The sequence below is a fragment of the Saimiri boliviensis genome, chromosome 2 (genome assembly GCF_048565385.1).
Source record: "Saimiri boliviensis isolate mSaiBol1 chromosome 2, mSaiBol1.pri, whole genome shotgun sequence".
Classification (NCBI taxonomy): domain Eukaryota; kingdom Metazoa; phylum Chordata; class Mammalia; order Primates; family Cebidae; genus Saimiri; species Saimiri boliviensis.
Window position 1 is genome coordinate 138,494,687 of NC_133450.1, and position 27,623 is coordinate 138,522,309.

The window sequence follows — 27,623 nt, forward strand, 5'->3', positions numbered from 1 at the left end:
GGGTCCGTGTGCCGGCCCCTGTCTTTCGAGTTCCCTGGAGCTCACATTTGAGTTGTAGGACGCCCTGCCTCCCCGACTGCGGGCACCTGACTTGCGCAACCCCTGGGCTTCCCCTGGAGTGGGGCTGGGGTGGGAGGGGAGTAGGGCTGGGGCGGAAGGGCTGTGGGGCTGGCAGGGGAGAGCTGTGGGGCTGAGGGAGAGAGAAGTGGGGCTGGGGGTGAGGGGAGTGGGACTGAGGCAGGAGGGCTGTGGGGCTGCAGGCAGGAGGGATGTGGGGCCGGGGGTGAGGGGAGTGGGGCTGGGGCGGGAGGGCTGTGGGGCTGCAGGTGGGAGGGGAGTGGGGCTGCAGGCTGCACCGTCCCTTCCCCGAGCCGTGGCCCTTCTGGCTGTCCTGCTGGTCTCCTGCAGGTGGGGGTGACAGGCAGGCACAGCCCCCGCCCGTGTCCCCAGTGGCTCCCCACCCCTGTGTTGTATGTAGGAGCCTGTCTACTGTGGTTCTGGTTTGACTAAATTTTTCAGCAGCTCTAAAAATAAGGAAGAGGTTTCAAAACCTTCTGCCTCAGTTGTACAGCATGGCGGATAGGTGGGAACAGGGGGAGGGCATTTGGGCAGGGGTGCAACTGGGGATGCACAGGGCCCTGGAGGCCCACGGGTGACCCAAGGGCTCCCCCACTCCCTGCCCAGCCCCAAGCTGGCCTTCCCCTTTGTGGGCAAAGGGGAAGCTCCCGGCTGCCCAGTCAGCTGAGCCCAGCCCCCTCTGCGTGCAGACACCAGGCCTGTGCATTTCCTGCAAGTCACTGGGTGAGCGTGGGGTGGGGACAGGCACTCGCTGGCCAGCTTGGATCTTGGATCTGTGCAGGGCGGGGCGCAGAGCCTTTCTGCTGCTGGTGTTCAGGGGCTTTTGTAGCAGTCATGGGACCCCACTTCCAGCCACCCAGGCTGAGGGGCTGAGCCCTCGAGGCGCTGCGGTTCAGGCCAGGGCAGGTCGGGTGCACGTGGCCTTGTCCTAGGCCACCTCAGTGCAGAGCTGACACCCACTCACCTGGGGCAGGGTGGGTGAGGACCTCCTGGTGAGGCCCAGTGGTGGAGATGCCAGGGGCACAGATGCCAGGGGTGCTGGGCCCTCTCAGAGCCGCTGCCTGAGCAGGGGCAGCTCAGGGCCGTGAGGGGGTGGCCAGGAGGGAAGGGGAGAGCTATCAGGGTTTACTCTCTTGAGAGCGGGCAGATCTCAGAGCCTGGGGTGCTGAGGGCTGGGTCACCCCTCCAGTGAGGGCTATGCTAACTGCCCGATATGGGGTCTGGCCATTTCAGGGTGAGATGACCATCCAGGGGCCTCCCCCAATGACTTGGGCCAACCAGACCCCAGCTTCAGACTCTGCCGGGCGGCCCCTGAACCCAGGCCCCTGAGGGGCCCTCAGCCTCCTCTGGGAGGTCAGGGAGCCCTGGAGACACCAGTGTGTGGCGTCCCGGGGAACCGAGGCAGGGACAGCCCTGAGCCCTGCAGGCCCAGGAGCTGACTCGGAGAGGGACTCGCACAGCCTGCCGGGCACAGCAGCACCGTCTCCGCGTGAGCTCCACTTCTGACGGGGAGGATGCTGCCCAGGCCTCATCACAGAGGGGCCAGCTGGGGTCTATGGGGCTCGCTGGCTTCCCTTCTCTCTTGCCCGCTGTGTTCCTCAGCCAGTGCTGTGCAGGGCAGTCTCAGGTTGCAGGCCTCACCAGGAGCCCACCCACCTAACAGCTAGACCCCTCCCCGGGGTGCGGTGTCCTACGCATGAGTAGGGACCAGGACTCAGGCTCCAGGCTCTGATTTTTTTGTTGTTGTTGTTTTTGTTTTTGGTGCAGGGACAGAGTCTCTGTCACCCAGGCTGGAGTACAGTGGCGTGCTCTCAGCTCACTGCAGCCTCGACCTCCCAGGCTAAAGCGATCCTCCTGCCTCAGCCCCCAAGTAGCTGGGACCACAGGCGCGCACCACCCTGCTTTGCTACTTCGTTTATTTTTTTGTGGAGACAGGTTTTCGCCATGTTGTCCAGGCTGGTCTTGAACTCCTGGGCTCAAGCGATCTGCCCGCTTCAGCCTCCCAAAGTGCTGGGATTCCAAGTGTGAGCCACCGCGCCAGGGCTGGGCTGATTGTGGGTGCTCCCCCAGCTGACTTGCAGTTTGGATTTTGGTTGCCCTGGCCACCTGTTTTGGCTCCGGTCCAGAGGAAGGGGTGGTGGTGCAGGCGATGTCTCAGAGGGTGGGGCCGGGCAGGTGGGTGCTCCGAGGGCAGGGGGTTCAAAGGCATCTTGGGAGGCGTCAATTAGTAACCGGCTGCAGGTTTGGCTGTTGCCGAACACGCCTGTCTGGGTTGATCATTGAACCAGTGTGGGTCGGATGGATTAATGGCTAACTGGCTGCCTTGGAGGCCTGGGTGGGGATGCGCCTCAGGGGAGGGGGCACAGCAGCCTTCGGAGGAGGAGGGGGAGGAGGAGGTGGGCACCAGAGCTCGGCCCCTCGGGTGGCTGTGCCATCTGAGTCTCAGCAGCTTCCCCGGGGCTACAGGGGCCCAGCCTGCCCCAGCCAGCCGCCTCCCGGCCACGTCCCTGCTGCTCAGAGGCCCCCCCAGGCCCCAGTGTCTGCCCCTGAGATGGGTGCGTGCCACCCTGCTGGGACATTGTGGGGAGCTCTGAGCACGCAGCCAGCACCCAGGTGCAAGAGCCTCTGGAAACTGAGAGACCCGAGGGTGGTTGTGATGGAGTCTTCTGGAACCGTGTTCTTGAGTCCATGTCTGTTTAGCCCACCCTGTGCAAAATGATTCTGTAGAGCAGGACACGTCCCTCTGGGCACTGGGAGAGACGGGCACAGACCCTGGAGCCCCAGGGCAGGGCTGTGGGGGGCAGGCTCTTGTGTCCAGAGCAGGGTGGCAGCGGTCCAGGCAGGACGGGCTCGGACCTGGGGAAGAGGCCGACCCGGCTCCTCCCGCCGCAGGCTTCACCGGCCAGAACTGCGAGGAGAATGTCGACGACTGTCCGGAAAACCACTGCGACAACGGAGGGACCTGCGTGGACGGCGTGAACACCTACAACTGCCGCTGCCCGCCGGAGTGGACAGGTGCGTACCCGGGCGGGGCGGCCACCCGCCTATTCAGCCGCACGCATGGGCGTGGTGGGGAGCGGACAAGACCCTGTCCCAGGCCAGGCGGGCTGGGGCTGGCCAAGAAGGACGTGATGGGGGACCCCCGTGGCCGGGGTCTGAGGCCACTCGCCTCGGGGTCAGCACAGACAGGGCCCTGGCTGGTCTATGTGGGCCGACTGCAACCTGGCTGCAGGCAGCCCCTGTGCCCAGCACGCTGTCCTGGCATCGAGGGCCTTCAGCACCCCACTCAGGCCACGATGCCTGGACTGGCCACAGAGACCCTGCGCTTGGGGATTGCCCTCTGGCAGGGGGATGGGCAAAGCTGCACCCCGACGCAGCTGAGTCCACAGAGCACAAGGAGGAGGCAAGAGCCCCCCATGGTGCCGGGCGTGCAGAGGAAGGAGCGATTTATAGGCTGGCAGGGGGAGAGGAGTCAGCCCAGGAAGGCTTCTTGGAGGAGGTGGCATTGCCGCCCTGTGTCTTAGACCGAGGGGCTCAGGGAGTGGCAGCCGCCCGGGGCCGACAGTTTGTGTCCTCCGCAGGTCAGTACTGCACCGAGGACGTGGACGAGTGCCAGCTCATGCCCAATGCCTGCCAGAATGGCGGGACCTGCCACAACACCCACGGTGGCTATAACTGCGTGTGCGTCAACGGCTGGACCGGCGAGGACTGTAGTGAGAACATCGACGACTGTGCCAGTGCCGCCTGCTTCCACGGTGCCACCTGCCATGACCGCGTGGCCTCCTTCTACTGCGAGTGTCCCCACGGCCGCACAGGTGGGTGCCCTGAGGCCCGGGTGGGCTCGGGGGGCTCACGTGGGCCAGGCCTGACCTGTGTGACGTCACCCAAGGGCTGTGGCCCTCCGTCACCCAGGATAACCCAAAAGGGCCTTTCTGGTCCGGGACCATGGCCGGTGGTCACCATGAGTCTCCCAAAACATCCTGAGGGTCCCGGGATGCTTGATGGGGTCATGGCGGGCAGCTCCTCCTAGGTGTCAGTGAGGATGGACCCCGGCAGTGGGTGGTGCACCGTGCCCGGCCCAGGGTCCGTGCCCGCTGACGGCCGCCGCCCACCCAGGTCTGCTGTGCCACCTCAACGACGCGTGCATCAGCAACCCCTGCAACGAGGGCTCCAACTGCGACACCAACCCGGTCAACGGCAAGGCCATCTGCACCTGCCCCTCGGGGTACACCGGCCCGGCCTGCAGCCAGGACGTGGACGAGTGCTCGCTGGGTAGGTGCCAACACAGGGGGCGCGGTCAGGAGGGGGCGGCAGCCTGGACCCAGAACCAGTGGGATGACCCTGGTTTCAGGGGGTGCCCGGTTGGACGGGGGATGGGACTCTGCCAGTCTGATGGGGGGGTGTGCAGCGAGGTTGCGTAGGGATCAGGGGGCCTGTGCTGCCTCTCACCCGTGTGCCCTTGCCAGGTGCCAACCCCTGCGAGCACGCGGGCAAATGCATCAACACGCTGGGCTCCTTCGAGTGCCAGTGTCTGCAGGGCTACACGGGCCCCCGCTGCGAGATCGACGTCAACGAATGTGTCTCGAACCCGTGCCAGAATGACGCCACCTGCCTGGACCAGATCGGGGAGTTCCAGTGCATCTGCATGCCCGGTGTGTCCGCCAGGGCCGGGGCAGGAAACCGAGTCAGGCCTGGGCAGCCTTGGAGGGGCAACCTGGGAGCATCTGGGGGATGCGTCCCCTTGCACGCCTTCTGGGCCCACAGCTGGCACGGGGCATGGGGAAACTGAGGCCGGGCCACAGGGCTAGCAGAGCATGGGGGTGTCAGGCCAGGGGGCCGCAGGGGAGCCGGTGCATGGGGGGCCCGTGGTGGCTGGGATATTGGGCTGGAGGCAGGCATGGTTTCTGCCCCAAGTCCCCAGCTGTGCCCAGTGGGGCACTGGGGCCGCTCGGGCCCCCTCACCGTTCCCTCTCACCGTTTACCCGCCGCGCAGGCTACGAGGGCATGCACTGCGAAGTCAACACGGATGAGTGTGCCAGCAGCCCCTGTCTGCACAACGGCCGCTGCCTGGACAAGATCAATGAGTTCCAGTGCGAGTGTCTCATGGGTGAGCGCCGCCCCTGCCTGGCCCTGGCATTGCCCCTGGGCCGTCTGCACCCCAGCCTGGGCTGGGCCCGCTCTCCTGAGGGGTGCCTGGCCATGGGGTTGTGTTCTGGCTGCCAGGAGGGTGAGGGTTTTGCCTCATGAGTGGATGGCGTGTTTTTAGGCTTCCCTGAAGGGCAAGGCCTGGCGGGGGGTGAGTGGGAGCTCGCCCTGGGGTCGTGGTGAAGCCCAGGCCTGGAGACCCCCCTTGATCTGGCACAGCCCCTTCTGCCTGGAGAGAGGGGTGTCGCGGGAGCTGCGGTGTCCAGACAGGGAGGAGGCTCCAGCCTGGTGCTCTGAGGGCTGGGAGGGAGGCCAGCCTGCCGTGTCCCCTGCCCAACCACACGCCAGCTGCAAGGCCAAGGTATGCAGGGAACCGCGTGGGGAAGGCTGGCCTGGAGTGGAGGCGATGGCCGCCCAGGGCGGACTCGGAGGAGCTTGTCGGAGGCCTGGGTGAAAGGTGTTTCCAGCTGTCCCAGGGCTGGGGGCACAGAGCCCAGAGCCCAGGGGAATGGGGAGTGTTGTCAGCCCGAGCCCAGGCCTCCCGAGACATAGATTAGCCGTCCCAGACACCGGAGCGAGGGGAGCCCATTCTCAGCCCGGCTCCACCGTAGCCATGGCAACCCAGTCGGTTTGGGAAAAAGGCCCCTTCTGTGGGAGTGAGGGCGCGAGGTGCTGGCGGAGGGGCTTTGATCTGGGGGGCGGGCGGGCAGGCGTGGGAGGCAAAGAGAGCCTGGGGCTGGCTGAGCCCAAGCTGAGTGTGCCCAGGGGAGCCCAGTCCGGGGCTCACTGCTGGGGTCTGGCCAGGGGTCCCTGAAGGGCCACAGTGTTGTAGCGCATAACTCTTCTCCCCGGCCCCAGGCTTCACTGGGCACCTGTGCCAGCACGATGTGGACGAGTGTGCCAGCACCCCCTGTAAGAATGGCGCCAAGTGTCTGGACGGACCCAACACTTACACCTGCGTGTGCACAGAAGGTGCGGGCCAGCGCCCACCAGTGGGGAGGGACGGGGTACAGGGGAGAGGGCACTCAGGGCTGGGAAGGTGACAAGGTCAAGGACACCTCACTCTGGGCCACCTGGTTCAGAGGCCGGGAGCACAGCTCAGCCCCAATCCTGGGTGGGTGGGAGCACCCCTCGACAAAAGACATGCCCGGAGCCCTCCTCGGATGGGCACAGGCGACCCCAGGTCCAGTTGCAGGTGTCCTGGGAGCAGCCAGCCCTGAGCCCTCCTGTGCCCACCCCTCTCGCGGTCCAGGGTACACGGGGACGCACTGCGAGGTGGACATTGATGAGTGTGACCCCGACCCCTGTCACTATGGCACGTGCAAGGATGGCGTGGCCGCCTTCACCTGCCTCTGCCGCCCGGGCTACACGGGCCACCACTGCGAGACCAACATCAACGAGTGCTCCAGCCAGCCCTGCCGCCACGGGGGCACCTGTCAGGACCGTGACAACGCCTACCTTTGCTTCTGCCTGAAGGGGACCACAGGTGGCCAGCTGGGCGGGGGCCAGGGGCGGGGGCAGGCAGGCGGCCAGTGGGCAGGGCAGGCCCAGGAACTGACCTTCATGTGCCACCCTTTCAGGACCCAACTGCGAGATCAACCTGGACGACTGTGCCAGCAGCCCCTGCGACTCGGGCACCTGTCTGGACAAGATTGACGGCTATGAGTGTGCCTGTGAACCGGGCTACACAGGTGAGTGGCCCTGTGCCTGGGGGCTGGCCGGGCTGTGCCCCTGGGGCTGCCGAGGGGTTGGGTTGGGGGCTTTAGAGATGGCCAGGGTCCAGTGCAGAACCGGCCGCCGGACAGACTGTGGTCTGCGGCAGAGACGGCACCACGCCGGGCCCCCACATACCTCTTGTTCCTGGTCAGCACGGGCCTGGGTCGTGTTGGCCCCGCAGGCCAAGAGGGAGCGCCAGCCCTGAGGCCAGGCTCGGGGACCTGCCTCTGTGGCTCACCAGTACCTTTGAGCAGGTCCCTCTGCCTCCCTGGGCCTCAGATTCTCATCAGTAACCCCTGTCCCTGGGGCCCCTGGGAGGATGTGGGTGTGCTTGAGGAGGCTGGCACAGGGCACCATGACCTGAGATGGTTTCTGACACCTGGAAGGACGAGGCTGGAAGGGTGATCATCCTGGCTAAACAGCCCGGGAGACCACGGCCTCCATGGGTGGGAGTCCTGGGCGCCAGGCCTGGAAGTCGGACCCACCCCTGCCTGCCGCAGGGAGCATGTGCAACATCGACATTGACGAGTGTGCGGGCAGCCCCTGCCACAACGGCGGCACATGCGAGGACCGTGTCAACGGCTTTACCTGCCGCTGCCCGGAGGGCTACCACGACCCCACCTGCCTGTCCGAGGTCAACGAGTGCAGCAGCAACCCCTGCGTCCACGGGGCCTGCCGGGACAGCCTCAACGGGTATGCCCAGGGGCTGGCCCTGGGGACGCACCAGTCTTGAACCCGGGGAGCTCTGCCGCTGGGAGGGTGGCACCGCTTGGGGTCGGGATGGGCCGGAAACAGGCTTTGGACGGGGCCGGACGGCAGGGAGCACCCCTTGGGGACGCCCACGCCTGTGGGCCCTCAGTCGGCCAGCAGTCCACACCCAGCAGCTCAGTGCCTAGCGTCCTCGTGGGCTGCATGGTGGGCTCAGGACACAGGCCCCAAGTGGCCCCGGAAACACGTTTGCATGGTGACAGCGGCGAGTGATTCTGACGCCGTGATGTGCCAGCACCACTCTGCCTGGATGGGGCCATTTAATTCAGCAGGGACCCCACTGCCCTCATGTGGCACAGGGAAGGCATGTGCTTTGCTCGGGGCCACAGAGCAGGCAAGTGGTGGGGGCCTGTCGCAGCGCCCCACTGCCCTGCACTTGGCCTGGTCCCCTCACTAACGAGCCACACCCCTGCTGCAGTCTTGGGTATGTGAAGCGCTGTGGCCCCCACTTTATTTATTTTGAGACAGAGCCTCTGTTGGCAGGGTTGAAGTACAGTGCTCACTGCAACCTCCGCCTCCCAGGTTCAGGTGATTCTCCTGCCTCAGTCTCTCGGGTAGCTGAAACTACAGGCATTTGCCACCACACTGGGTGAATTTTTGTATTTTTACTAGAGACCGGGGTGGGGGGTGTTTCACCACGTTGGCCAGGGTGGTCTCTAACACCTGGCCTCAAGTGACTCGCCCACCGTGGCCTCCCGAAGTGCTGGGATCACAGGCCTCAGCCACTGCACTCGGCCCCCCCACCCCCGAAGGACACCACGGGTCTGAGAGGACGAGCACCTCCGCCGGACAGCGGCCCTGCTGCTCGGGCCTCCCTCAGCCTGCGACGTGGTCCCCCTTCCAGGTACAAGTGCGACTGTGACCCTGGGTGGAGCGGGACCCACTGCGATATCAACAACAACGAGTGTGAGTCCAACCCTTGCGTCAACGGCGGCACCTGCAGAGACATGACCGGCGGCTACGTGTGCACGTGCCGGGAGGGCTTCAGCGGTGAGCCGGCGGGCAACTCCTGTGTGGAGGGAGGCCGGCGAGGCAGGGGAGCTGCAGGCCCAGGATCGGGGCCGGGTCCAGCTAGCGCCTTGCATGGTTGTCCCCCTCCACTGCCAAAGCCTTAGCTGCAGGCTGCCGGCTCTCGGGGACTTGGTGCGTGGCGGGGGGACGGGAGCAGGCCCGAGGCTGCTGTTGCGGGGCCCTGCCAAGGCGCCTGGGGTGCTGGACATGCTGAGCGCTGTCCCTTCCCTCCAGGCCCCAACTGCCAGACCAACATCAACGAGTGTGCGTCCAACCCGTGTCTGAACCAGGGCACGTGTATTGATGACGTTGCCGGGTACGAGTGCAACTGCCCGCTGCCCTACACAGGTGAGGGGCGGGGCCGGGGTGGGGGCGGCCTGGGAAGCCGCGACTGCGGGGTGAGTGGTGCTTTCTCGGGGCTGGGCCTTCTGGAAGGTTCTGCTCCTTAGTGCCTTAGGCCCCTGCAGCATGCGGGCCTTGCCCTGGGGATGGTCTTGGCAAGTTAGCGAAAATACAGGATGCCTGGGAGAAATTTTTCGCGTGAGCGTGTGTTTTGCCTGGCAGGCCTGCTGCAGGACGCAGGTGAACCCTTAGCGGGGCCGGGCCTGGGCCCTTGGCCTTCGTGCTCCCAGCGCCCACCCTGCTGGGGGCCTCTGGGGGCCGGCTTCCCCACCCCCGCCGGCCGGGCCTGAGGGATTCCTTTGACGGCGGGTCCTCTTTGTGTGCCAGGAACAAGGAGCCCTCTGTTTGGGCTGAGCAAGGAGGGGGAAGTTTCCCCAACTGTCCGGCCCCTGCCGTTAACCTAGCCAAGGGGACCGCAGGAAATGATTCCTCTAGAAAAGACAAAGAACAGTCCACAGGCACCAGGGTCCTGGGGCTCCCCAGGCGCTGGCGGAGGGTGCTGCCACGGGGCACGGTCAGGGTGAGCCTGCCTGGGCCGGGTGGCCGGGCTGGAGCTCCCACGCCTGTGGTTCCCGTGACATCCAGCAGCCTGTGGTGGCCAGAACACTGTTTTCTTTGACTGAAGTTAAGGACCTGGATTTTCTCTCCCGTGTCGGTCAGTGAGGACCCTCCCTCTGCGGCCAGGCACCCCGTCCCTTTTGGACGCATCGATCGGGCCGGCAGGAGGCGCGGCGGTGCTGACCCGCTTCCTATCTGCCCGCTTCCTGCTTCCTTTTGCACAATTGTCGGAAACTCTGGCGCAGTTCCTGCCTGCCCAGGTCACCGTGGAAACCAATAGGAAGAGAGGCCCTGGAAAGTCGCCTCAGCAGGCTGGGGAGATAATGGGGACGGGGAAGATAACGCGGTCCCCACGGCTGTAAACAGGAAGCTCGGCCGTGGGGCTGTGCAGAAGAAGGCACTCGGGGGCGCACGTGGTTCCCACACAGTCTTTGCCAGACACCCCGCGTGGTCCCAGAGCTCCCCAGCTTGTGCCCGAGGCCTTCAACATGCAGGATGTGCTGGGGGCCTGCCCCTCCATCAGGCTCCCGTGACAGGTGTTTGCCACCTGTGACACCCAGTCCCAGGATCGGTTTCAGGCCAGGGCCTTTCCTTGCCACAGGGAGATGAGGAGGGGGCTGGCGTCCGGGGTGTGGTGGAGCCCACGAGGGTGAGGCCGCCTCTCCTCGTGCAGTCCTTGTTCCCGGGCGCTCCTGGCGGGGTGAGGCCTAGGCTGTGCCCCACTGCTGACCAGGAACGAGGGGTGGCTTCTGAGTGTGGGTTTGTGCAGCCTGTCTCCAGCATCCGCCATCTGTGCTCTGCTCCTCCCCGGTGAGGGTTCTGGCACAACAGGGAGTGCACAGGGGTCCTGGCACGCACTTGTCTCCGCGCGGGAGCAGCCAGTGGCGCTCTGATGGTGGAACGGCCGGCAGGCAGTGGCCCGGTGGCCTTCATGTGGGAGATCCCTCTGGGTGAGGCCCCGAGGTCACGCTTCTCCTTCCCGCAGGCGCCACGTGTGAGGTGGTGCTGGCCCCGTGCGCCCCCAGCCCCTGCAGAAACGGCGGGGAGTGCAGGGAATCTGAGGACTATGAGAGCTTCTCCTGCGTCTGCCCCACAGGCTGGCAAGGTGAGGCTGGCCAGGACCCGGGAGGGGCTGGAACGGGAGGTCAGGACGTCTGCGGGACACAGGCAGCTTCCAGGCAGGCTGGACGAGCCTCTGGAGAGGGGCCCTGGTTGTCGAAGCTCTGGAGTCAGGAATTGACCCTGGAGCGCCCTTCCCAACTAAGGTTCCTGAGACCTTAGGTCAAAATCAGGGGAGAAAGGATGGTCCTGGGGCCACGGAGGCCAACTCCTGGGGGTCGGGAGAGGCCCCAGGACCCAGGCGGGCCCGCCTGCGAAGGGCCTGGAGGGCTCGGCAGCTGCTGGTGACTGACCGACCGGCCCCTCCCGCACTGCAGGACAGACCTGTGAGGTGGACATCAATGAGTGTGTGAAGAGCCCATGCCGGCACGGGGCGTCCTGCCGGAACACCCAGGGCGGTTACCGCTGCCAGTGCCAGGCCGGCTACAGCGGGCGCAACTGCGAGACGGACATTGACGACTGCCGGCCTAGTGAGTGCCCGCAGCTCTGGCGCCTCCGGGGGCTCTCGGGCCTCAGTTTCCCCGGGCAGGGTTGGTGCTCATGGCGCCGGCTGTAAGCGCCCAGGGAGGCCTGAGTGTGGCTGGGAGGGCCAGGCCAGGTGTGGGGGATGTGCTGAGGGGTGGCCTGGTTGGTTCAGAAGTCCCAGAGCTGGCTTCCCAGCTTCTAGCCCCTCGCCCCTCCCCACACTTCCCAGCTGGGTGGCGCAGGAGTCACGGTGACTCCTCCCATGGCTCTTCCCTGAGCCGAGACTGGCACAGGGCCCGGCCTGCACCCTTACCTGGGCCTTATGAGGCCCTGCTTCGGGGCAGGGCTCTCAGGCCTCCCAGCCCTGCTTCACAGAGGCTGAGGTTCGCAGAAGCCGGGGGTCTTGCTGGTGCTCCCCGCAGGCAGGGGCAAGTCACCCTTCCCTGCTCAGTGTGTGAGGCCTGTGAAGCCGTCCCCTGTCCTGGGGTGGGAGGACAGGAGCAGGTGGGGACAGCAGACTCCAAGGACGGGACACGGGGGTGACTCAGCCTTCGGGCTCCAGGGCTACCCACCAGACACCTCTGTCCTGGGGCGGCTGGCCGCACCCTCGGCCCCAAAGAGCTGGGCCGTCCCCAGCCTTGCAGCCTTCTCAGCCTCTCCCACAGGTGCGGGTTTGTGCCTCCCCTCACACGCCCCTTCCATCCCCTCCCAGACCCATGTCACAACGGCGGCTCCTGCACAGACGGCGTCAACACGGCCTTCTGCGACTGCCTGCCCGGCTTCCAGGGCACTTTCTGTGAGGAGGACATCAACGAGTGTGCCAGCGACCCCTGCCGCAACGGGGCCAACTGCACAGACTGCGTGGACAGCTACACATGCACCTGCCCCGTGGGCTTCAGCGGGATCCACTGTGAGAACAACACGCCCGACTGCACAGAGAGGTGCGCGGGGCCCGCGGGAGGTCGGGGAGGAGGCAGCGCTGCGGGGTGCGCGGCCGCTGGCAGCCCGGCTCCCCAAGCAGTCGTCTGCCCAGGCCCAGCGGCCACTTAGCGCCGTTGCACTGAGTCCAGACACTTCGCGGTACCGACACGTCCCTCCCGAGAGGGCTGTGTGCGACCTCCGCCTGTGTCCTGCGCCAGGAACCCCGGTAGTCTCTCGTGAACAACAGCGAGAACTCTGTCCCTCTTGTTTTCTTTTTGCTGTGGTTGCCAGGAAGCTCAGTGGTAAAATCAGTGTCGCTCGTGGTGTCTGACGTAGTCACCTCCCGCGTTGCTGGGACAGGTTCTGGTTCCTCCCTCATTCTGACTTTAACGGCCCTACTGCTGTGCGCCTAGTAAGGCTCCTCCTGGCGTGACGTACAGAAGGCAGGCCGGGAGGCATGACTTGGCGTGAGAGCCGGGCCCGGGCTCCCGCTGGCCTCCCCGGGTCAGCCAGGCCACTCTGGGTCTGTCCGGGCCGTTAGGCCCCTCGGGGCTGAGCGGAGGCGAGGTGCTGGTGAGGCAGGGTCTGCTCCAGCGAGGACCCACCAGTGCCTGGCGCTCAGCCCCCACCTGCCCACCCGCCCGCAGCTCCTGCTTCAATGGTGGCACTTGCGTGGACGGCATCAACTCCTTCACTTGCCTGTGCCCACCCGGCTTCACAGGCAGCTACTGCCAGCACGACGTCAATGAGTGTGACTCGCAGCCCTGCCTGCACGGCGGCACCTGCCAGGACAGCTGTGGCTCCTACAGGTGCACCTGCCCCCAGGGCTACACTGGCCCCAACTGCCAGGTGAGTGTGCGGCCACAGGTGCCCGAGAAGGGCCCGGGGGTGGGTGCCTGCCTGTGGGGGGTAGGAACGTCACCCCCGGGCCCCACTGTGTCGGCTCGGGACCCCCACACCCAGGGCTCCTGGGGATCTGAGCGGCCAGTGAGGGAATCTGATGTGGGAGCAGCAGGCATCTTCGTTTCAATCCCTGGTCTCTGCAGCCAGGCGGGAGCTCGGGAATTAGGGAATGGAGGAAAGACGCTCCTTTGAGCCGAGGCCTAGGGCCCCGACGGGGACCCAGCCCAGCTGGTCCTAGCGTGGGGGTGGTGGGGAGTCCAGGGGCCGCAGTTTCCACTTCCGTAGAATGGGCTGTGGGACGGTTTGGAATGGGGCTCCTCGGCGGATATGCATTCTGAACTGGGAAGGGGGTGGCCTGGGGGGACGGCCTGGGGGTGCCCTGGGTGGTGGTCTGGGGGTGGCCTGGGGGATGGGCTGGGGGTGCTGGGGGGGGTGCCCTGGGGGGTGGCCTGGAAGGTGGAAGGCTGGGGGATGGCCTATGGGGTGGCCTGGAGGGATGGCCCAGGGGGGCGGGCACCTGGCTGACCCCAGCCTGTCCCCAGAACCTCGTGCATTGGTGTGACTCCTCACCCTGCAAGAACGGGGGCAAATGCTGGCAGACCCACACCCAGTACCGCTGCGAGTGCCCCAGTGGCTGGACCGGCCTGTACTGTGACGTGCCCAGCGTCTCCTGTGAGGTGGCTGCCCAGCGGCAAGGTAACCTGCTATGCCCAACTGCCCGGGTCCCAGCCCACCGAGGTCCTCCGTGGCCTGGGCCTCACCTGCCCCCCCCACCCCATCCCCTGCAGGTGTTGACATTGCCCACCTGTGCCAGCACGGGGGGCTGTGTGTGGACGCTGGCAACACGCACCACTGCCGCTGCCAGGCGGGCTACACGGGCAGCTACTGTGAGGACCTGGTAGACGAGTGCTCACCCAGCCCCTGCCAGAATGGGGCCACCTGCACCGACTACCTGGGCGGCTACTCCTGCAAGGTGGGGGCCCCCATGGTAGAGTGGGGGTTGTGGCCGGCACCAGTGTTGCCACACACCAGGCCCTGACTGGGAGCTGGAGCAGGGGAGAAAACCTGATAGGCCCATGCACTGTCCAGGATTGTTAAGGGAGGGCTGGGGTAATCAGGGCAGACTTCCTGGAAGAGGTGGCCTGTGGAGAGCCTGAAGGAGGGTGAATATGCTGAGAAGTGGGAGGGGGTTTTTCCTCTCGATTGTATCTGGGCTTGGCAAGCACTTACCCAGAGGCCTCACCTCTATCCTACAGGACGGGGTCCACCCAGCCCCATCAGACAGTGACCCAGGGTCTGCTGAGGGTGGGGGGCAGGGGGTTCTCCCTCCAGGTCTGACAGGAGCGAGGGGCCCATGCTTCAAGGGACCTGGGGGCAGCTCCTGCGGCCTGGCCAGCCCTCACAGGAGTTGGGGAGTGCCGCATCCAGGCCCCAGCTGAGCCCCCGGTCCTCTCCCCTACACAGTGTGTGGCCGGCTACCACGGGGTGAACTGCTCCGAGGAGATCAATGAGTGCCTGTCCCACCCCTGCCAGAACGGGGGCACCTGCCTCGACCTCCCCAACACCTACAAGTGCTCCTGCCCACGGGGCACGCAGGGTAAGGGCCACTGCACAGAGGGCTGGCATCCGGGCAGCCAGGGCCAGGGCGTGGGCAGGGCAGGCACCCCGAGATCGGCCAGAGGTATCCAGGAACCACCCAGAAACTCCATCTTCCTGTGAGGCCAAGGCCGGCGCAGAGCTGCCCCGGGAAGGGGCCCAGAGCAGGGGCCCAGCGGGAAAGATGTCTGCCCTGCACCCTGGGCACCCGCCTCTCCCGAGCGCCCGTGCAGCCCCAGACCAAAGCGCTTGTCGTCTGGGAGGAACGCGGGGCTTGGCAGGGCCGGGGCGCGGTGAGCACAGGCCCCTGATGGCTCCTGGCCCCGCAGGTGTGCACTGCGAGATCAACGTGGACGACTGCAACCCCCCCGTCGACCCTGTGTCCCGGAGCCCTAAGTGCTTTAACAACGGCACCTGCGTGGACCAGGTGGGCGGCTACAGCTGCGCCTGCCCGCCGGGCTTCGTGGGCGAGCGCTGTGAGGGGGACGTCAACGAGTGCCTCTCCAACCCCTGTGACGCCCGCGGCACCCAGAACTGCGTGCAGCGCGTCAACGACTTCCACTGCGAGTGCCGTGCGGGTCACACCGGTGGGTGCCGCGCCCGGGCGGGTGGGGCCCACGGGGCAGCCGGGCGAGCCTTTCACGGCCCCACTGTCCCCCACAGGGCGCCGCTGTGAGTCAGTCATCAATGGCTGCAAGGGCAAACCCTGCAAGAACGGGGGAACCTGTGCCGTGGCGTCCAACACCGCCCGCGGGTTCATCTGCAAGTGCCCTTCGGTAGGTGCCGGGGTGCAGGGGGATGGGGGCCCTCCCAGGAGGCACCTGAAGAGGTCCAGATGTGGGCCTCAGGGCTCAGGCGGCACAGCCATGTCACCCCGATGTCATTTTTTTAGTATCAATAAATGCGTTTTAAGAGGCATTTTAGGTTTGTAGAAACAAGAGCGGAAGGTGGAGTCCCTGGGGCGGCCCCCTGCATGCGGCTCCCCTGCTTAGCAGCTTGCATCAGTTTCAAGTCAGTTTCACTGGGAGCCACAGCACTTACAGGTCGTGACCAGAGCCAGCCCTTCCTTTACCTGGGGCTTGCCCTTGGCTTTGTGGTTGCGGGTTTGGGTTGAGGTATGAAACCCGTTCCCACCCTCGCAGGATCAGGGCAGAGAGTCCCCGCCCTAAAGTCCCCAGCGTCCCACCAATGTACCCCCTCCTCCATCTCCCAATCCCCTGGTGCCCCCTAATCTTTCTCCATCTACAGAATGTTTCCTAAAGGGTTTTGCTGCTGGGGGCGAGGCTGCAGGCTGCCTCCCAGGTCAGGGGAGAGCGGTGGCACTGCTGGCTGGCGGCTGGGCCCGAGGTGGCTGGGGCTGGCCCACCCTGACACTGCCCCGTCTTCCCTCTTGGGCAGGGCTTCGAGGGCGCCACGTGTGAGAACGACGCACGTGCCTGTGGCAGCCTCCGCTGCCTCAACGGCGGCACCTGCATCTCCGGCCCGCGCAGCGCCACCTGCCTGTGCCCGGGCCCCTTCACGGGCCCCGAGTGCCAGTTTCCCACCAGCAGCCCCTGCCTGGGTGGCAACCCCTGCTACAACCAGGGCACCTGTGAGCCCACGTCTGAGAGCCCCTTCTACCGCTGCCTCTGCCCCGCCAAATTCAACGGGCTCCTGTGCCACATCCTGGACTACAGCTTCGGGGGCGGGGCCGGGCGCGACATCCCCCCGCCGCAGATCGAGGAGGCGTGTGAGCTGCCCGAGTGCCAGGAGGACGCGGGCAACAAGGCCTGCAGCCTGCAGTGCAACAACCACGCGTGCGGCTGGGACGGCGGCGACTGCTCGCTCAACTTCGACGACCCCTGGAAGAACTGCACGCAGTCTCTGCAGTGCTGGAAGTACTTCGGCGACGGCCGCTGCGACAGCCAGTGCGACTCGGCCGGCTGCCTGTTTGACGGCTTCGACTGCCGGCGCGCCGAGGGCCAGTGCAAGTACGGCTGCGGGGCGGGCGGGTGCGGGGCCCCCCCCGGGGACGGCGGCGCGCCGGGGGCCAGTGCAAGTACGGCTGCGGGGCGGGCGGGGGTGGGGTGGGGCCCCCGGGGACGGCGGCCTGAGCGTGCCCCACCCCCCACAGCCCCCTGTACGACCAGTACTGCAAGGACCACTTCAGCGACGGGCACTGCGACCAGGGCTGCAACAGCGCGGAGTGCGAGTGGGACGGGCTGGACTGCGCAGAGCACGTGCCCGAGAGGCTGGCGGCCGGCACGCTGGTGCTGGTGGTGCTGATGCCGCCGGAACAGCTGCGGAACAGCTCCTTCCACTTCCTGCGCGAGCTCAGCCGCGTGCTGCACACCAACGTGGTCTTCAAGCGCGACGCCAGCGGCCGGCAGATGATCTTCCCCTACTACGGCCGCGAGGAGGAGCTGCGCAAACACCCCATCAAGCGCGCTGCCGAGGGCTGGGCCGCGCCCGGCTCCCTGCTGGGCCAGGTGAAGGCCTCGCTGCTTCCTGGTGGCGGCAGCGGCGGGCGGCGGCGGAGGGAGCTGGACCCCATGGACGTCCGCGGGTGAGTGAGGCCCAGCACCCGCCATCGGTCCCCACGCTTCACCTGGGCCCTCCCCCATGGCCCGCCCGCCCCTCGTGGCCGGCGCCAGGGCAAGCAGTACGCTCTCCACTTTACGGTAAAAGAGACGGAGGTTCCGAGAGGACCTGGGACTTCAGGGCCCACGTGGGCAGGGAGCAGAGGCAGCATTCCAGCTTGGGGCCCTGACCCCGTGGCCACACCCCTCCCAGGGCCACTGCCTTCCCCAGGCTGGGCAGGTGGCACTCCTGTGCCCAGTAGGTGATTTCGAGATTGAGCTGTGCCCCAGACACCGGGTACTACACTGACTGAAACACAGTCTTCTGCCAGGCGAGGAGAGTCATGCCTGTAATCCCAGCACTTTTGGAGGCTGAGGCAGGAGGAGCGTGGGCAACATAGGGAGACCCTGTCTCTGCTTTCTTTAAAAAGTATTAAAAGAAATTTTAAAAAAAAACCTCGGCCCTCCGGGGGCCCCCACAGGGCTGAACAGACCCACCCCAGACAAGAATGCCACTCGGCCATGGCGTCTGCCTGGAGAAGAGGCAGGTAGAGGTCCTGGAGGGGCCTTGTAGACGGAGGAGGAGCTGGTGGGGCAGGGGGCCCACGGCAGGAGAACACAGGCGGGGCAGCTTGAGTGCAGGGGCCACCCACAAAGCTCCCGCCCCCACCTGCTCCATCTGGGGCAGCTGGACCCGGGGGCCAGGTCAGTTGTGCCCCTGGTGTGCCTGACCCTGGCGGGTTTGCCCGTCAGTTCTGCTGCCTTGGGGCAGCCCTGGAGGTCAGAAGCGTCATCTCACAGGCTGGATGGGATCCTGCTCACGGGAACCCAGCCTTGGGAGGCAGGAGCCCCGCTGGGGAGCGGCGATCACCCCCAGCCCCCTTCACTGCACAGCCCACCGCAACTGCGTCCTCCCCCACCGCACAACTGCACTTCCTGCAGGACCTGGGGATGGCTTCTGGGAGAGAACTGGGCTCCTGGCACATTCTGTGTCCTGGGATGAGGGATGTGTTTGTGGCACCCACGGGAGCCAGGGAGGGTGGCAGGGTGGGGCCAAGAGAGAGTGCTGGCAGTTACCAGGGCTGAGCTGCGATCGGCACTGGTCCCCTCCGGGGTAGCTGCCGTCAGACCCGGCTTCCCGCCGCCCCAGGCTGTCCCGCCGCGTCCTGACTGTTGCATCATGGGCCGCGGTGTCCCGGGGGGCATCCTCCCGGGCCGGAGGGCAGGGGAGGAGGAAGCCTCGGGTCCCAGCCCCCGCCTGGTTGTCCCCCCAGCTCCATCGTCTACCTGGAGATTGACAACCGGCAGTGTGTACAGGCTTCCTCACAGTGCTTCCAGAGCGCCACGGATGTGGCCGCGTTCCTGGGGGCGCTGGCCTCGCTGGGCAGCCTCAACATTCCCTACAAGATCGAGGCCGTGCAGAGTGAGTATGGCCCCCGCCCTTGCCCCAGCCCAGCACCGCATGGAACAGGCTCCACCTGCAGCCCCCCCCCACACCGTGCCCCAAACATGCTGGCTCTTTGTGCCAGTTGCCACCCATGGGTGTGCACATCACCATCCAAGATGGTAGCGCTTTTCTGGAATTTTCTGAATGACACCATGCCCCGACCTGTGGCGGTGACGGCGGCCGGTGAAGCCACTCGGGAACGAACCCATCCACGGGAAAGCGGGTGCCTGCTTCTCTCCCCGCCCCTTCCCCCGATTATTCTTTGTTGGGTATTATTTCAAAATCATTACGGCTTTTTTTAAAGGAAAAAAAGAGAGAGAGAGAAGAATTGATCGGTGTCATGTGAAGTGTTGAAGTTTGTATCTTGAAAATCCCCCTAAATCCTTTGTCTTAACAGCTCAATGCGAGTGCTGCGATTTGAAGTTGACTAATCCTCCTCCCTTAAAGGAGAAAAAAGTAAAAGCCGTCTCCAGATAGAGTCGGCTGCTGCAGGAGAGAATTTAGCGATAGTTTGCAATTCTGATTAATCGCGTAGAAAATGACCTTATTTTGGGGGGCGGGATGGAGGAGAGCGGGTGAGGAGGCGCCTGGCCGCGGATCCAGTCCGCCGCCCCTCGGCCGCCAGCCTGCTGCGTAGCTGCCGCCTGATGTCCGGGCGCCTGCCCCTGTCCCCCGTGTCCGCAGGCGAGACCGTGGAGCCGCCCCCACCGGTGCAGCTGCACTTCATGTACGTGGCAGTGGCCGCCTTTGTGCTCCTCTTCTTCGTGGGCTGCGGGGTGCTTCTGTCCCGCAAGCGCCGGCGGCAACATGGCCAGCTCTGGTTCCCCGAGGGCTTCAAGGTGTCCGAGGCCAGCAAGAAGAAGCGGCGGGAGCCCCTTGGCGAGGACTCCGTGGGCCTCAAGTGAGCGGACGCGGCCCCGGCTTCTGGGGATCGGGGGAGGCGGGACCCAGCTGGGCATCCTCCCGGGAGGTCTGCCCCTCCCGACCCAGGGTCCACCTCCCATGCCAGGCCTGGGCCAGGGGCCTCTGGGGTCTTCCCGGGGAGATGGCTCAGCCTCACTTCCTGACCCCTGACCCCCAGGCCCCTGAAGAACGCCTCAGACGGTGCCCTCATGGATGACAACCAGAATGAGTGGGAGGACGAGGGCCTGGAAACCAAGAAGTTCCGGGTGAGTGGCTGGGCTCCTGGGTTCCCGGGCTCCTGCCACTGGCTGCCCTGACACGGCTCTGCTCACTCCCCCAACTTAGTTCGAGGAACCCGTGGTTCTGCCTGACCTGGACGACCAGACAGACCACCGGCAGTGGACCCAGCAGCACCTGGACGCCGCTGACCTGCGCATGTCGGCCATGGCCCCCACGCCGCCCCAGGGCGAGGTCGATGTCGACTGCATGGATGTCAACGTCCGAGGGCCTGGTAGGGGTGCCAGCGGCCAGGACTTCCCCAGCCCCACGGCCCACCTCCCTCTCCCCTAATCCCCAAGGCTGTGGTACAGCTGATACTCTGCGAATTTAGACTTGGGGGCGAGAGCTTTCATCCTTGGGGTGTTTCCCGTTCAGAGTGGATGGGCTGTCCCGGAGTCATCCTGTTCTCGCGGCAGTGCTCTCCTGGGCGATGCCGCAGGCTCACTCTGCACCTGTAAATTAATCTCTTCTGAAACCTTCTTCTGGAGACATGGAAAACATTGATTTTCTTTCTTTCTGTTTTTTTGTTGTTGTTGTTTTGAGACAGAATCTTGCTCTTGTCACTCAGACTGGGAGTGTGGTGGTGCCATATCAGCTCACTGCAACCTCTGTCTTCCGGGTTCAAGCGATTCTTCCACCTCAGCCTCCCAAGTAGCTGGGACTACAGGCGCCCGCCACCACGCCCGGCTAATTTTTGTATTTTTAGTAGACACAGCCCGCCTTGGCCCCCCACAGTGCCAGGATGACAGCGTGAGCCACCGCACCCAGCCAGAGTGTTGATTTTCTAACTGCATTCTTCTGGCATTGTTTTTTTCCTGGCTGGGTTTTGGGTGCTGGGTCTTGGGCAGGTCAGGAAGCGAAGCTGCTGGGGTGTCGTTGCCTGCCTGGAGCTGACTGCTGGGTTCGGCTCTGTCCACCGAGCAGCCCAGGCACCGAGGAGCTGCCCCCCAGCGGCTGTGTGTGCAGGGTCACTGGGCACTGGGCGGTGGGTCCACGCCGTGGCCCCTCCAGCTGGGGCTGCTGCCCCCTCCCCCCGGGCTGCACCTGGGCACCGGCCCTCCAGACTGAACACCCATCTCCTCTGCCCCTGCAGACGGCTTCACCCCCCTCATGATCGCCTCCTGCAGCGGCGGCGGCCTGGAGACGGGCAACAGTGAGGAGGAGGAGGACGCACCGGCTGTGATCTCCGACTTCATCTACCAGGGCGCCAGCCTGCACAACCAGACGGACCGCACGGGCGAGACCGCCCTGCACCTGGCCGCCCGCTATTCACGCTCCGACGCCGCCAAGCGCCTGCTGGAGGCCAGCGCGGACGCCAACATCCAGGACAACATGGGCCGCACCCCGCTGCACGCGGCCGTGTCTGCCGACGCCCAAGGCGTCTTCCAGGTAAGTGGCGGCTGTCTGGGTGCCCACCTGCCCTCCTCGGGCCAACGGGTGGTCCGGGGCAGTGGCCAGGCTTACGTGGCCCTGGGAGCCTGACCTCGAGCACAGCTGAGGCCAGAACAGCTGGTGCCTCCACCCGGGACTTTCGCAGTCAGCGACGTTCAAGGGGGCGGGCTTCAGGCCCATCTGCATCCTCCAGGGGAGCCACGTAGAGATGGGTCCCAAAGGAGGCCCAGAGGACCTGCTGAGTGAGGCAGGGCCTCCCCACCCCCAGCAAGACAGGCTCCGGCAGGGCTGTGGCCCTTGATCAAGGTTCAGGTCCCCAGCTGCAACCCCTCGCAGCCCCGCCCCTGCTCCGCCCTGGGTGCCGGGGAGCCTGTGGCAGTGAGAAGGGTTTAGAGCAGGCGTCCCCAAACTTTTTACGCAGGGGGCCAGTTCACTGTCCCTCAGACCGTTGGAGGGCCGCCACATACTGTGCTCATCTCACTGACCACCAATGAAAGAGGTGCCCCTTCCTGAAGTGTGGCAGGGGGCCGGATAAATGGCCTCGGGGCCACATGCAGCCCACGGGCCGTAGTTTGGGGACACCTGGTTTAGAGGCTGCCTTGGTGCCTGCAGACCTGGGGCTCAGCTTGCCAGCGAGCTCGTGGCGAGAACAGATTTAGGGATTTGGATGCCTGGGTCTCCAGGGAATGTCCCTGGCAGGGACTGCTTTTGTGGTCACCCCTGCTGCAGGTGCCCAGGCTCTGAGTGGCCCCAGAGTAGGTTCAGATGGGCACAGCCCAGGGCAGTCACCACACAGCTTCTGGTTTCCTGATTTCTTAGCTCAGGAGGCATTGTCATCCTGCAAAAATAAACGTAGGTGAGCGGAAGGAGAGTCGAGGGGAACCCCAAGTATGCACCTCCCCCGGCGCCTTTGCACAGATGTAGAAGTTCCCAGGTGCTTGCAGGAATCAGGCCCGTGCTGCATGGCAAGTGGCCCCTGCCTTTTCTACCCGCCGGTGAGCAGGGCCCGTCCCTCCCGCCGGAGGCCCAGGCCAGGCTGCACTGAGGGCTGCCCGCCCCTCTAAGTCAGCTGTAGGGCCGTATGCCGGGCTTCATGAGTGCTCCCTCTTGGAGGCAGGGACTTGACCTCTCTGTTTTGGAGGTGGTCATGGCACTTAGGACCACGGTGAGGATTAGCTGAGGCCACACGAGGTCAGATGGGCCCCACTGTCACCAGGGGGAGCAGCACAGCCCCTACCCCCGCCTGGCCCCTCTTCAGGGGCAGCCTGTGGCATCCCGTCTTGCCCGGCCACGCAGATCTCAGGAGGGTCTTGTCTGTGTCTGGAGGGCAGCGGGGCCTCCCATCCAGGCGTACGTTCTGGGCAGGCGGCATCGGCGCTGTCTGCCTGGCGCCCGTCTGAGCCTCTCCCTATGGCCCAGATCCTGATCCGGAACCGAGCCACAGACCTGGACGCCCGCATGCACGACGGCACGACCCCGCTGATCCTGGCTGCCCGCCTGGCCGTGGAGGGCATGCTGGAGGACCTCATCAACTCGCATGCTGACGTCAACGCCGTGGATGACCTCGGTGAGCCCTCGGGGCCAGGCCTATGCTGTCATGGGGAAGGGCTGCCACAGGGAGGGTCGGACGGGGCTGCCGCCCACCAGTCCCCAACCCAACCCGTCTGCTTCCTTCACGCAGGCAAGTCCGCCCTGCACTGGGCCGCCGCCGTGAACAATGTGGACGCTGCAGTGGTGCTCCTGAAGAACGGGGCCAACAAGGACATGCAGAACAACAAGGTGAGCGCGAGGCCAGGGCGCGAAGGGGGCGAGAGGTCTGAACCCACAGAGCTCGGGGAAGCGAGCGCCAAACCCACGGGGCACAGGGAGGCAAGGGCCTGAGTCTCAGGGTCTCGAGGACTCCTGGGCCCGAGAACAGGCCCCGCCCGCATGGTGCCGGCCCTTCCTCAGCGCCCCTCTTCTCCTTCAGCCCTCCCAAGTGCAGGTCCACTGTCAGGACACGGCCGTCACCCGGTAGACCCAGCCCTGTCCTCCTGGGCTGCAGTCACAGTGGGGTGCACAGCTGGCGTGGGGAACAGTGGGCAGGGCGCACAGCCTGGCGTAGGGAATGGAGCCCCTGTCACTGTGCTGTCACCGTCACCTGGACCTCACCTTCTGTCCCCAGCTGTCACCAGGCGGGGGTGAGGATGGGAACGTGGTGACCCAGGTAGTGTAGATTCAGCCAGAACACTCATGACAGCAGCTCCCTGCGGGGCGGGGCCTTGGGGTGAATGTGAGCAGCTCTTCCTTTGAGTGGAGCCACCCCCAGCCCTCATCCTGGCCCTGCAGTTCCTGGGCAAGTATCTGACCTGAGCAGCTGCTGTTGGGCTCCTGGGGTGCTCAGGGCACAGGTGCAGACGCCCCCCACCTCCCTGCCGCCCAAAGCCCCACCTGCACCCCCGACTCCAGCTGCCCCCTCAGCATGTCAGGCTAAGCTTTCTCTCCTTCCTGGGCAAGGGCACATGGCGGGCCTGGGCACCCAGGCATGTTGGCCCAGGTGCTCCCCGGTGCCACTACGGAGACTGGGCCCCGTAGGGCACCGAGGGCTGGGAAGCGCATTTCCACTCCCTCGAAGCAGCCTCACCCAGACCTGAGGCGTGTCCATCACACAGAGGGGACCCTAGGAAGGGGCTTGGTGGCCGTCCACATGACGAGCTCCCTCCCTGGTGCCCTCGCTGGTGCAGGAATGTCCTTCTGTGCCTTGTTGGGGGCAGGGAAGAGGAGCTGCTGTTGGTTAGGTTTTTAGTGGGATCTGTGGCCCCCGCATAAAGGTGGGGCCCTGCTGATCACGGGTAGAGGACTGCACAGACCCACCCTCTGGGTGGGTTTCAGAAGTTGTGTTGAAGCCTTCACATTTAACAAGAGTCAGGCCAGGAGATTGCTGGATGCGGGGCCAGGGTCCCGAGGGACATCCTGCACCGCCCCTCGTCCCCGACTTGTCCCCGAGGAGGAGGTTGTACTGCTGCTCCCTCTGGTGATGGAGCCTTGGGGAGGGTCCCCGTGCCAGGCCTGGCTCCCCTCACCGGCCCCACCCTCACCCCACAGGAGGAGACACCCTTGTTTCTGGCCGCCCGGGAGGGCAGCTATGAGACTGCCAAGGTGCTGCTGGACCACTTTGCCAACCGGGACATCACGGACCACATGGACCGCCTGCCACGGGACATCGCGCAGGAGCGCATGCACCATGACATCGTGAGACTGCTGGACGACTACAACCTGGTGCGCAGCCCGCAGCTGCACGGAGCCCCGCTGGGGGGCACTCCCACCCTGTCGCCCCCGCTCTGCTCGCCCAATGGCTACCTGGGCAGCCTCAAGCCTGGTGTGCAGGGCAAGAAGGTCCGAAAGCCCAGCAGCAAAGGCCTGGCCTGCGGCGGCAAGGACACCAAGGACCTCAAGGCGCGGAGGAAGAAGTCCCAGGAAGGCAAGGGCTGCCTGCTGGACAGCTCCGGCATGCTCTCGCCCGTGGATTCCCTGGAGTCGCCCCACGGCTACCTGTCGGACGTGGCCTCGCCGCCACTGCTGCCCTCCCCGTTCCAGCAGTCTCCGTCCATGCCCCTCACCCACCTCCCCGGCATGCCTGACACCCACCTGGGCATCGGGCACCTGAACGTGGCAGCCAAGCCCGAGATAGCGGCGCTGGGTGGGGGTGGCCGGCTGGCCTTTGAAGCCGGCCCCCCACGTCTCTCCCATCTGCCCGTGGCCTCCGGCACCAGCACCGTCCTGGGCTCCGGCAGTGGAGGGGCTGTGAATTTCACTGTGGGCGGGTCCCCCGGTTTGAATGGTCAGTGCGAGTGGCTGTCCCGGCTGCAGAGCGGCCTGGTGCCGAACCAGTACAACGCCCTGCGGGGGGGCGTGGCCCCGGGCCCCCTGAGCTCGCAGGCCCCCTCCCTGCAGCACAGCATGGTGGGCCCTCTGCACGGCGGCCTTGCTGCCAGCGCCCTGCCCCAGATGATGAGCTACCAGGGCCTGCCCAGCACCCGGCTGGCCACCCAGCCTCACCTGGTGCAGCCCCAGAACTTACAGATGCAGCCACAGAACCTGCAGCCACCAAACATCCAGCAGCAGCAAAGCCTGCAGCCGCCACTGCCACCACAGCCGCACCTCGGCGTGAGCTCCTCGGCCGGCGGCCACCTGGGGCGGAGCTTCCTGAGCGGAGAGCCGAGCCAGGCGGACGTGCAGCCACTGGGCCCCAGCAGCCTGGCGGCGCACACCATCCTGCCCCAGGAGAGCCCCGCCCTGCCCACGTCACTGCCGTCCTCGCTGGTGCCACCCGTGACGGCGGCCCAGTTCCTGACGCCCCCCTCGCAGCACAGCTACTCCTCCCCCCCCGTGGACAACACCCCCAACCACCAGCTGCAGGTGCCCGAGCACCCCTTCCTCACCCCGTCTCCCGAGTCCCCCGACCCGTGGTCCAGCTCGTCCCCGCATTCCAACGTCTCCGACTGGTCCGAGGGCGTCTCCAGCCCGCCCACCAGCATGCAGTCCCAGATTGCCCGCATTCCGGAGGCCTTCAAGTAAACGGCGTGCCCCGCGGGACGCGGCTTCCGTTCCCAAGCCCTGCTGGCGTCGGCGTGCGCTCCGTGGACACCGGGGCCGACCAGAGGAGCTTTTTTTAAAACACATGTTTTTATACAAAATAAGAAAAAGGATTTTAATTTTTTTTTTTTGGTATTTATTTATGTACTTTTATTTTACACAGGAACACTGCCTTTTTATTTATATGTACTGTTTTCTCTGGCTCCAGGTAGAAACTTTTATCTGTTCTAAGAAAACAAGTCCTGAGAGCCAGGATTTTCCTACGTAGGATAAAAAGATTCTTCTGTGTTTATAAAATATAAACAAAGATTCATGATTTATAAATGCCATTTATTTATTGAGTCCTTTTTTCAAAATCCAAAAAGAAGTGATGTTGGAGAAGAGAAGTTGCAAGAGGTGGTCCAGAAAGCTCCTGGGCGTCCGGCCTGTGCCCTCTCCCCGACGCCGACCAACCCCGAGCCCAGGCCGTTGTGAGGAGCTGCTCCCAGAGCTGAACTGAGGCAGAACCTACACCTTTGGCACGTGGATCAGCTTGCACCTGAAATAGGAAACTTGAGTGAAAGGATATGGCTTCGCTGTTTCAGTGTTTCTTTAAAATGAGTTTTTGCAAGCGTGATTTCAAAAATGTGTTCTTGGAGGATGTATGGCGAGAGCACAGCCACGGTACCGGTCGTGAGTCTTCGTTTTGGGCTCAGTCTGACGTAGTTGTTCGTTGTTCTGCCAGGTTCTTGGTCTCTCCAGAACCACCCTGGCCCCCTGGCCCATTCTTGAAATTTGGGCATCGTCCATGTGAGACATGAGATGTGTGGACTGTGGCACTCGCCTGGGTCACACACAGAGGAATCCTGCCCCTTTCTGGGGAAAGACACTGCCTGGGCTGACCCCGGCGGCGGCCCCAGCATCTCAGCCCGAACAGCGTCCCCCAGGCCCCAAGACCGACGTGCCAGCTCAACCTGGGTCCCGGCTTGTGGGACCCAACTCCACATGGGCTCTCGCGTTTCGTAGGAGACCTGCCAGAGCCAGCTGCATCGAGCTGTGGAATGCCATGGGCTGCGTCCCTTGGTCCCGTCCCCACGGCCCTGGCAGCCGTGGGGGCGCACGGTCGGGCGGGGGCTGGAGGGAGGCGGGGGGCTGTTCTCAGGCCACCCCTCCTAGTGTGGGAGGAGCAGATTCTTGCGATACCAAGTATAGCCTATGGCAGAAGAAACGTCTGTAAATATGTTTTTAAAGGTGGATTTTGTTTAAAAAATCTCAATGAATGAGTCTGTCGTGTGTCATGCTGATGAGGGATGTCAGGTCCGGCTTGGTGGGGGAGCCTCAGCCGCCTCCGCACCAGGGACGCTCCGCCACCTGCACTCCTCAGGGCAGTTTCCCCAGCTTGGGGGGTGCCGAGCCGTGCCATCCCTGGATGGCATGACCAGACAGGTCCCAAGATGTTGATTCTCACTGTGTTTTGTAAAATAGAGTGTAGTTTACAGAAAAAGACAACTTTTTAAAAAGTGATCTACATGCAAAACTGTAGATGACATATTTTTTTCATCTTTTTTGTTAACTGATTTGCAATAAAAATGATACTGATGGTGGTCCGCCTCCACTCCCCTCTGCGTGGCCTCTGAGAGGGAGGGCGGGTGGGCGAGAGGGCGGGCTGCCCTGCTCCAGGGAGCCAGGAGTTGTGGGCCGCCTCTGCAGGGAGAGTGATGATGAGGCCACCCAGTCCCTGCCCACAGGGGTGGGGGGGCCAGGCTGTCTGGGGCTCCATGGTGCCTGCAGCCTGCCTGGGCCAAGCT

The 27,623-nt window shown here is 64.9% G+C and overlaps 1 protein-coding gene across 1 annotated transcript in view; it reads left to right on the plus strand.

Moving 5' to 3' along the window:
• Positions 1–27,419, plus strand: part of NOTCH1 (notch receptor 1) — a 48,698-nt gene extending 21,279 nt beyond the window's left edge. The window contains exons 5-34 of the mRNA XM_039461286.2: positions 2,971–3,093; positions 3,660–3,893; positions 4,195–4,350; positions 4,545–4,730; positions 5,072–5,185; positions 6,082–6,195; positions 6,476–6,709; positions 6,804–6,914; positions 7,440–7,632; positions 8,552–8,697; positions 8,953–9,066; positions 10,664–10,783; positions 11,115–11,267; positions 11,975–12,203; positions 12,831–13,032; positions 13,629–13,782; positions 13,875–14,059; positions 14,551–14,683; positions 15,012–15,269; positions 15,346–15,458; positions 16,081–16,652; positions 16,796–17,227; positions 18,515–18,663; positions 19,372–19,588; positions 19,769–19,856; positions 19,936–20,101; positions 20,963–21,258; positions 22,681–22,828; positions 22,943–23,040; positions 24,346–27,419. Of these exons, the coding sequence (XP_039317220.1) occupies positions 2,971–3,093; positions 3,660–3,893; positions 4,195–4,350; positions 4,545–4,730; positions 5,072–5,185; positions 6,082–6,195; positions 6,476–6,709; positions 6,804–6,914; positions 7,440–7,632; positions 8,552–8,697; positions 8,953–9,066; positions 10,664–10,783; positions 11,115–11,267; positions 11,975–12,203; positions 12,831–13,032; positions 13,629–13,782; positions 13,875–14,059; positions 14,551–14,683; positions 15,012–15,269; positions 15,346–15,458; positions 16,081–16,652; positions 16,796–17,227; positions 18,515–18,663; positions 19,372–19,588; positions 19,769–19,856; positions 19,936–20,101; positions 20,963–21,258; positions 22,681–22,828; positions 22,943–23,040; positions 24,346–25,818 (6,911 nt within the window). The 3' untranslated portion in view covers positions 25,819–27,419. The remainder of the gene's footprint in view (positions 1–2,970; positions 3,094–3,659; positions 3,894–4,194; positions 4,351–4,544; positions 4,731–5,071; positions 5,186–6,081; positions 6,196–6,475; positions 6,710–6,803; positions 6,915–7,439; positions 7,633–8,551; positions 8,698–8,952; positions 9,067–10,663; positions 10,784–11,114; positions 11,268–11,974; positions 12,204–12,830; positions 13,033–13,628; positions 13,783–13,874; positions 14,060–14,550; positions 14,684–15,011; positions 15,270–15,345; positions 15,459–16,080; positions 16,653–16,795; positions 17,228–18,514; positions 18,664–19,371; positions 19,589–19,768; positions 19,857–19,935; positions 20,102–20,962; positions 21,259–22,680; positions 22,829–22,942; positions 23,041–24,345) is intronic.
• The last annotated feature ends 204 nt before the right edge of the window (positions 27,420–27,623 follow it).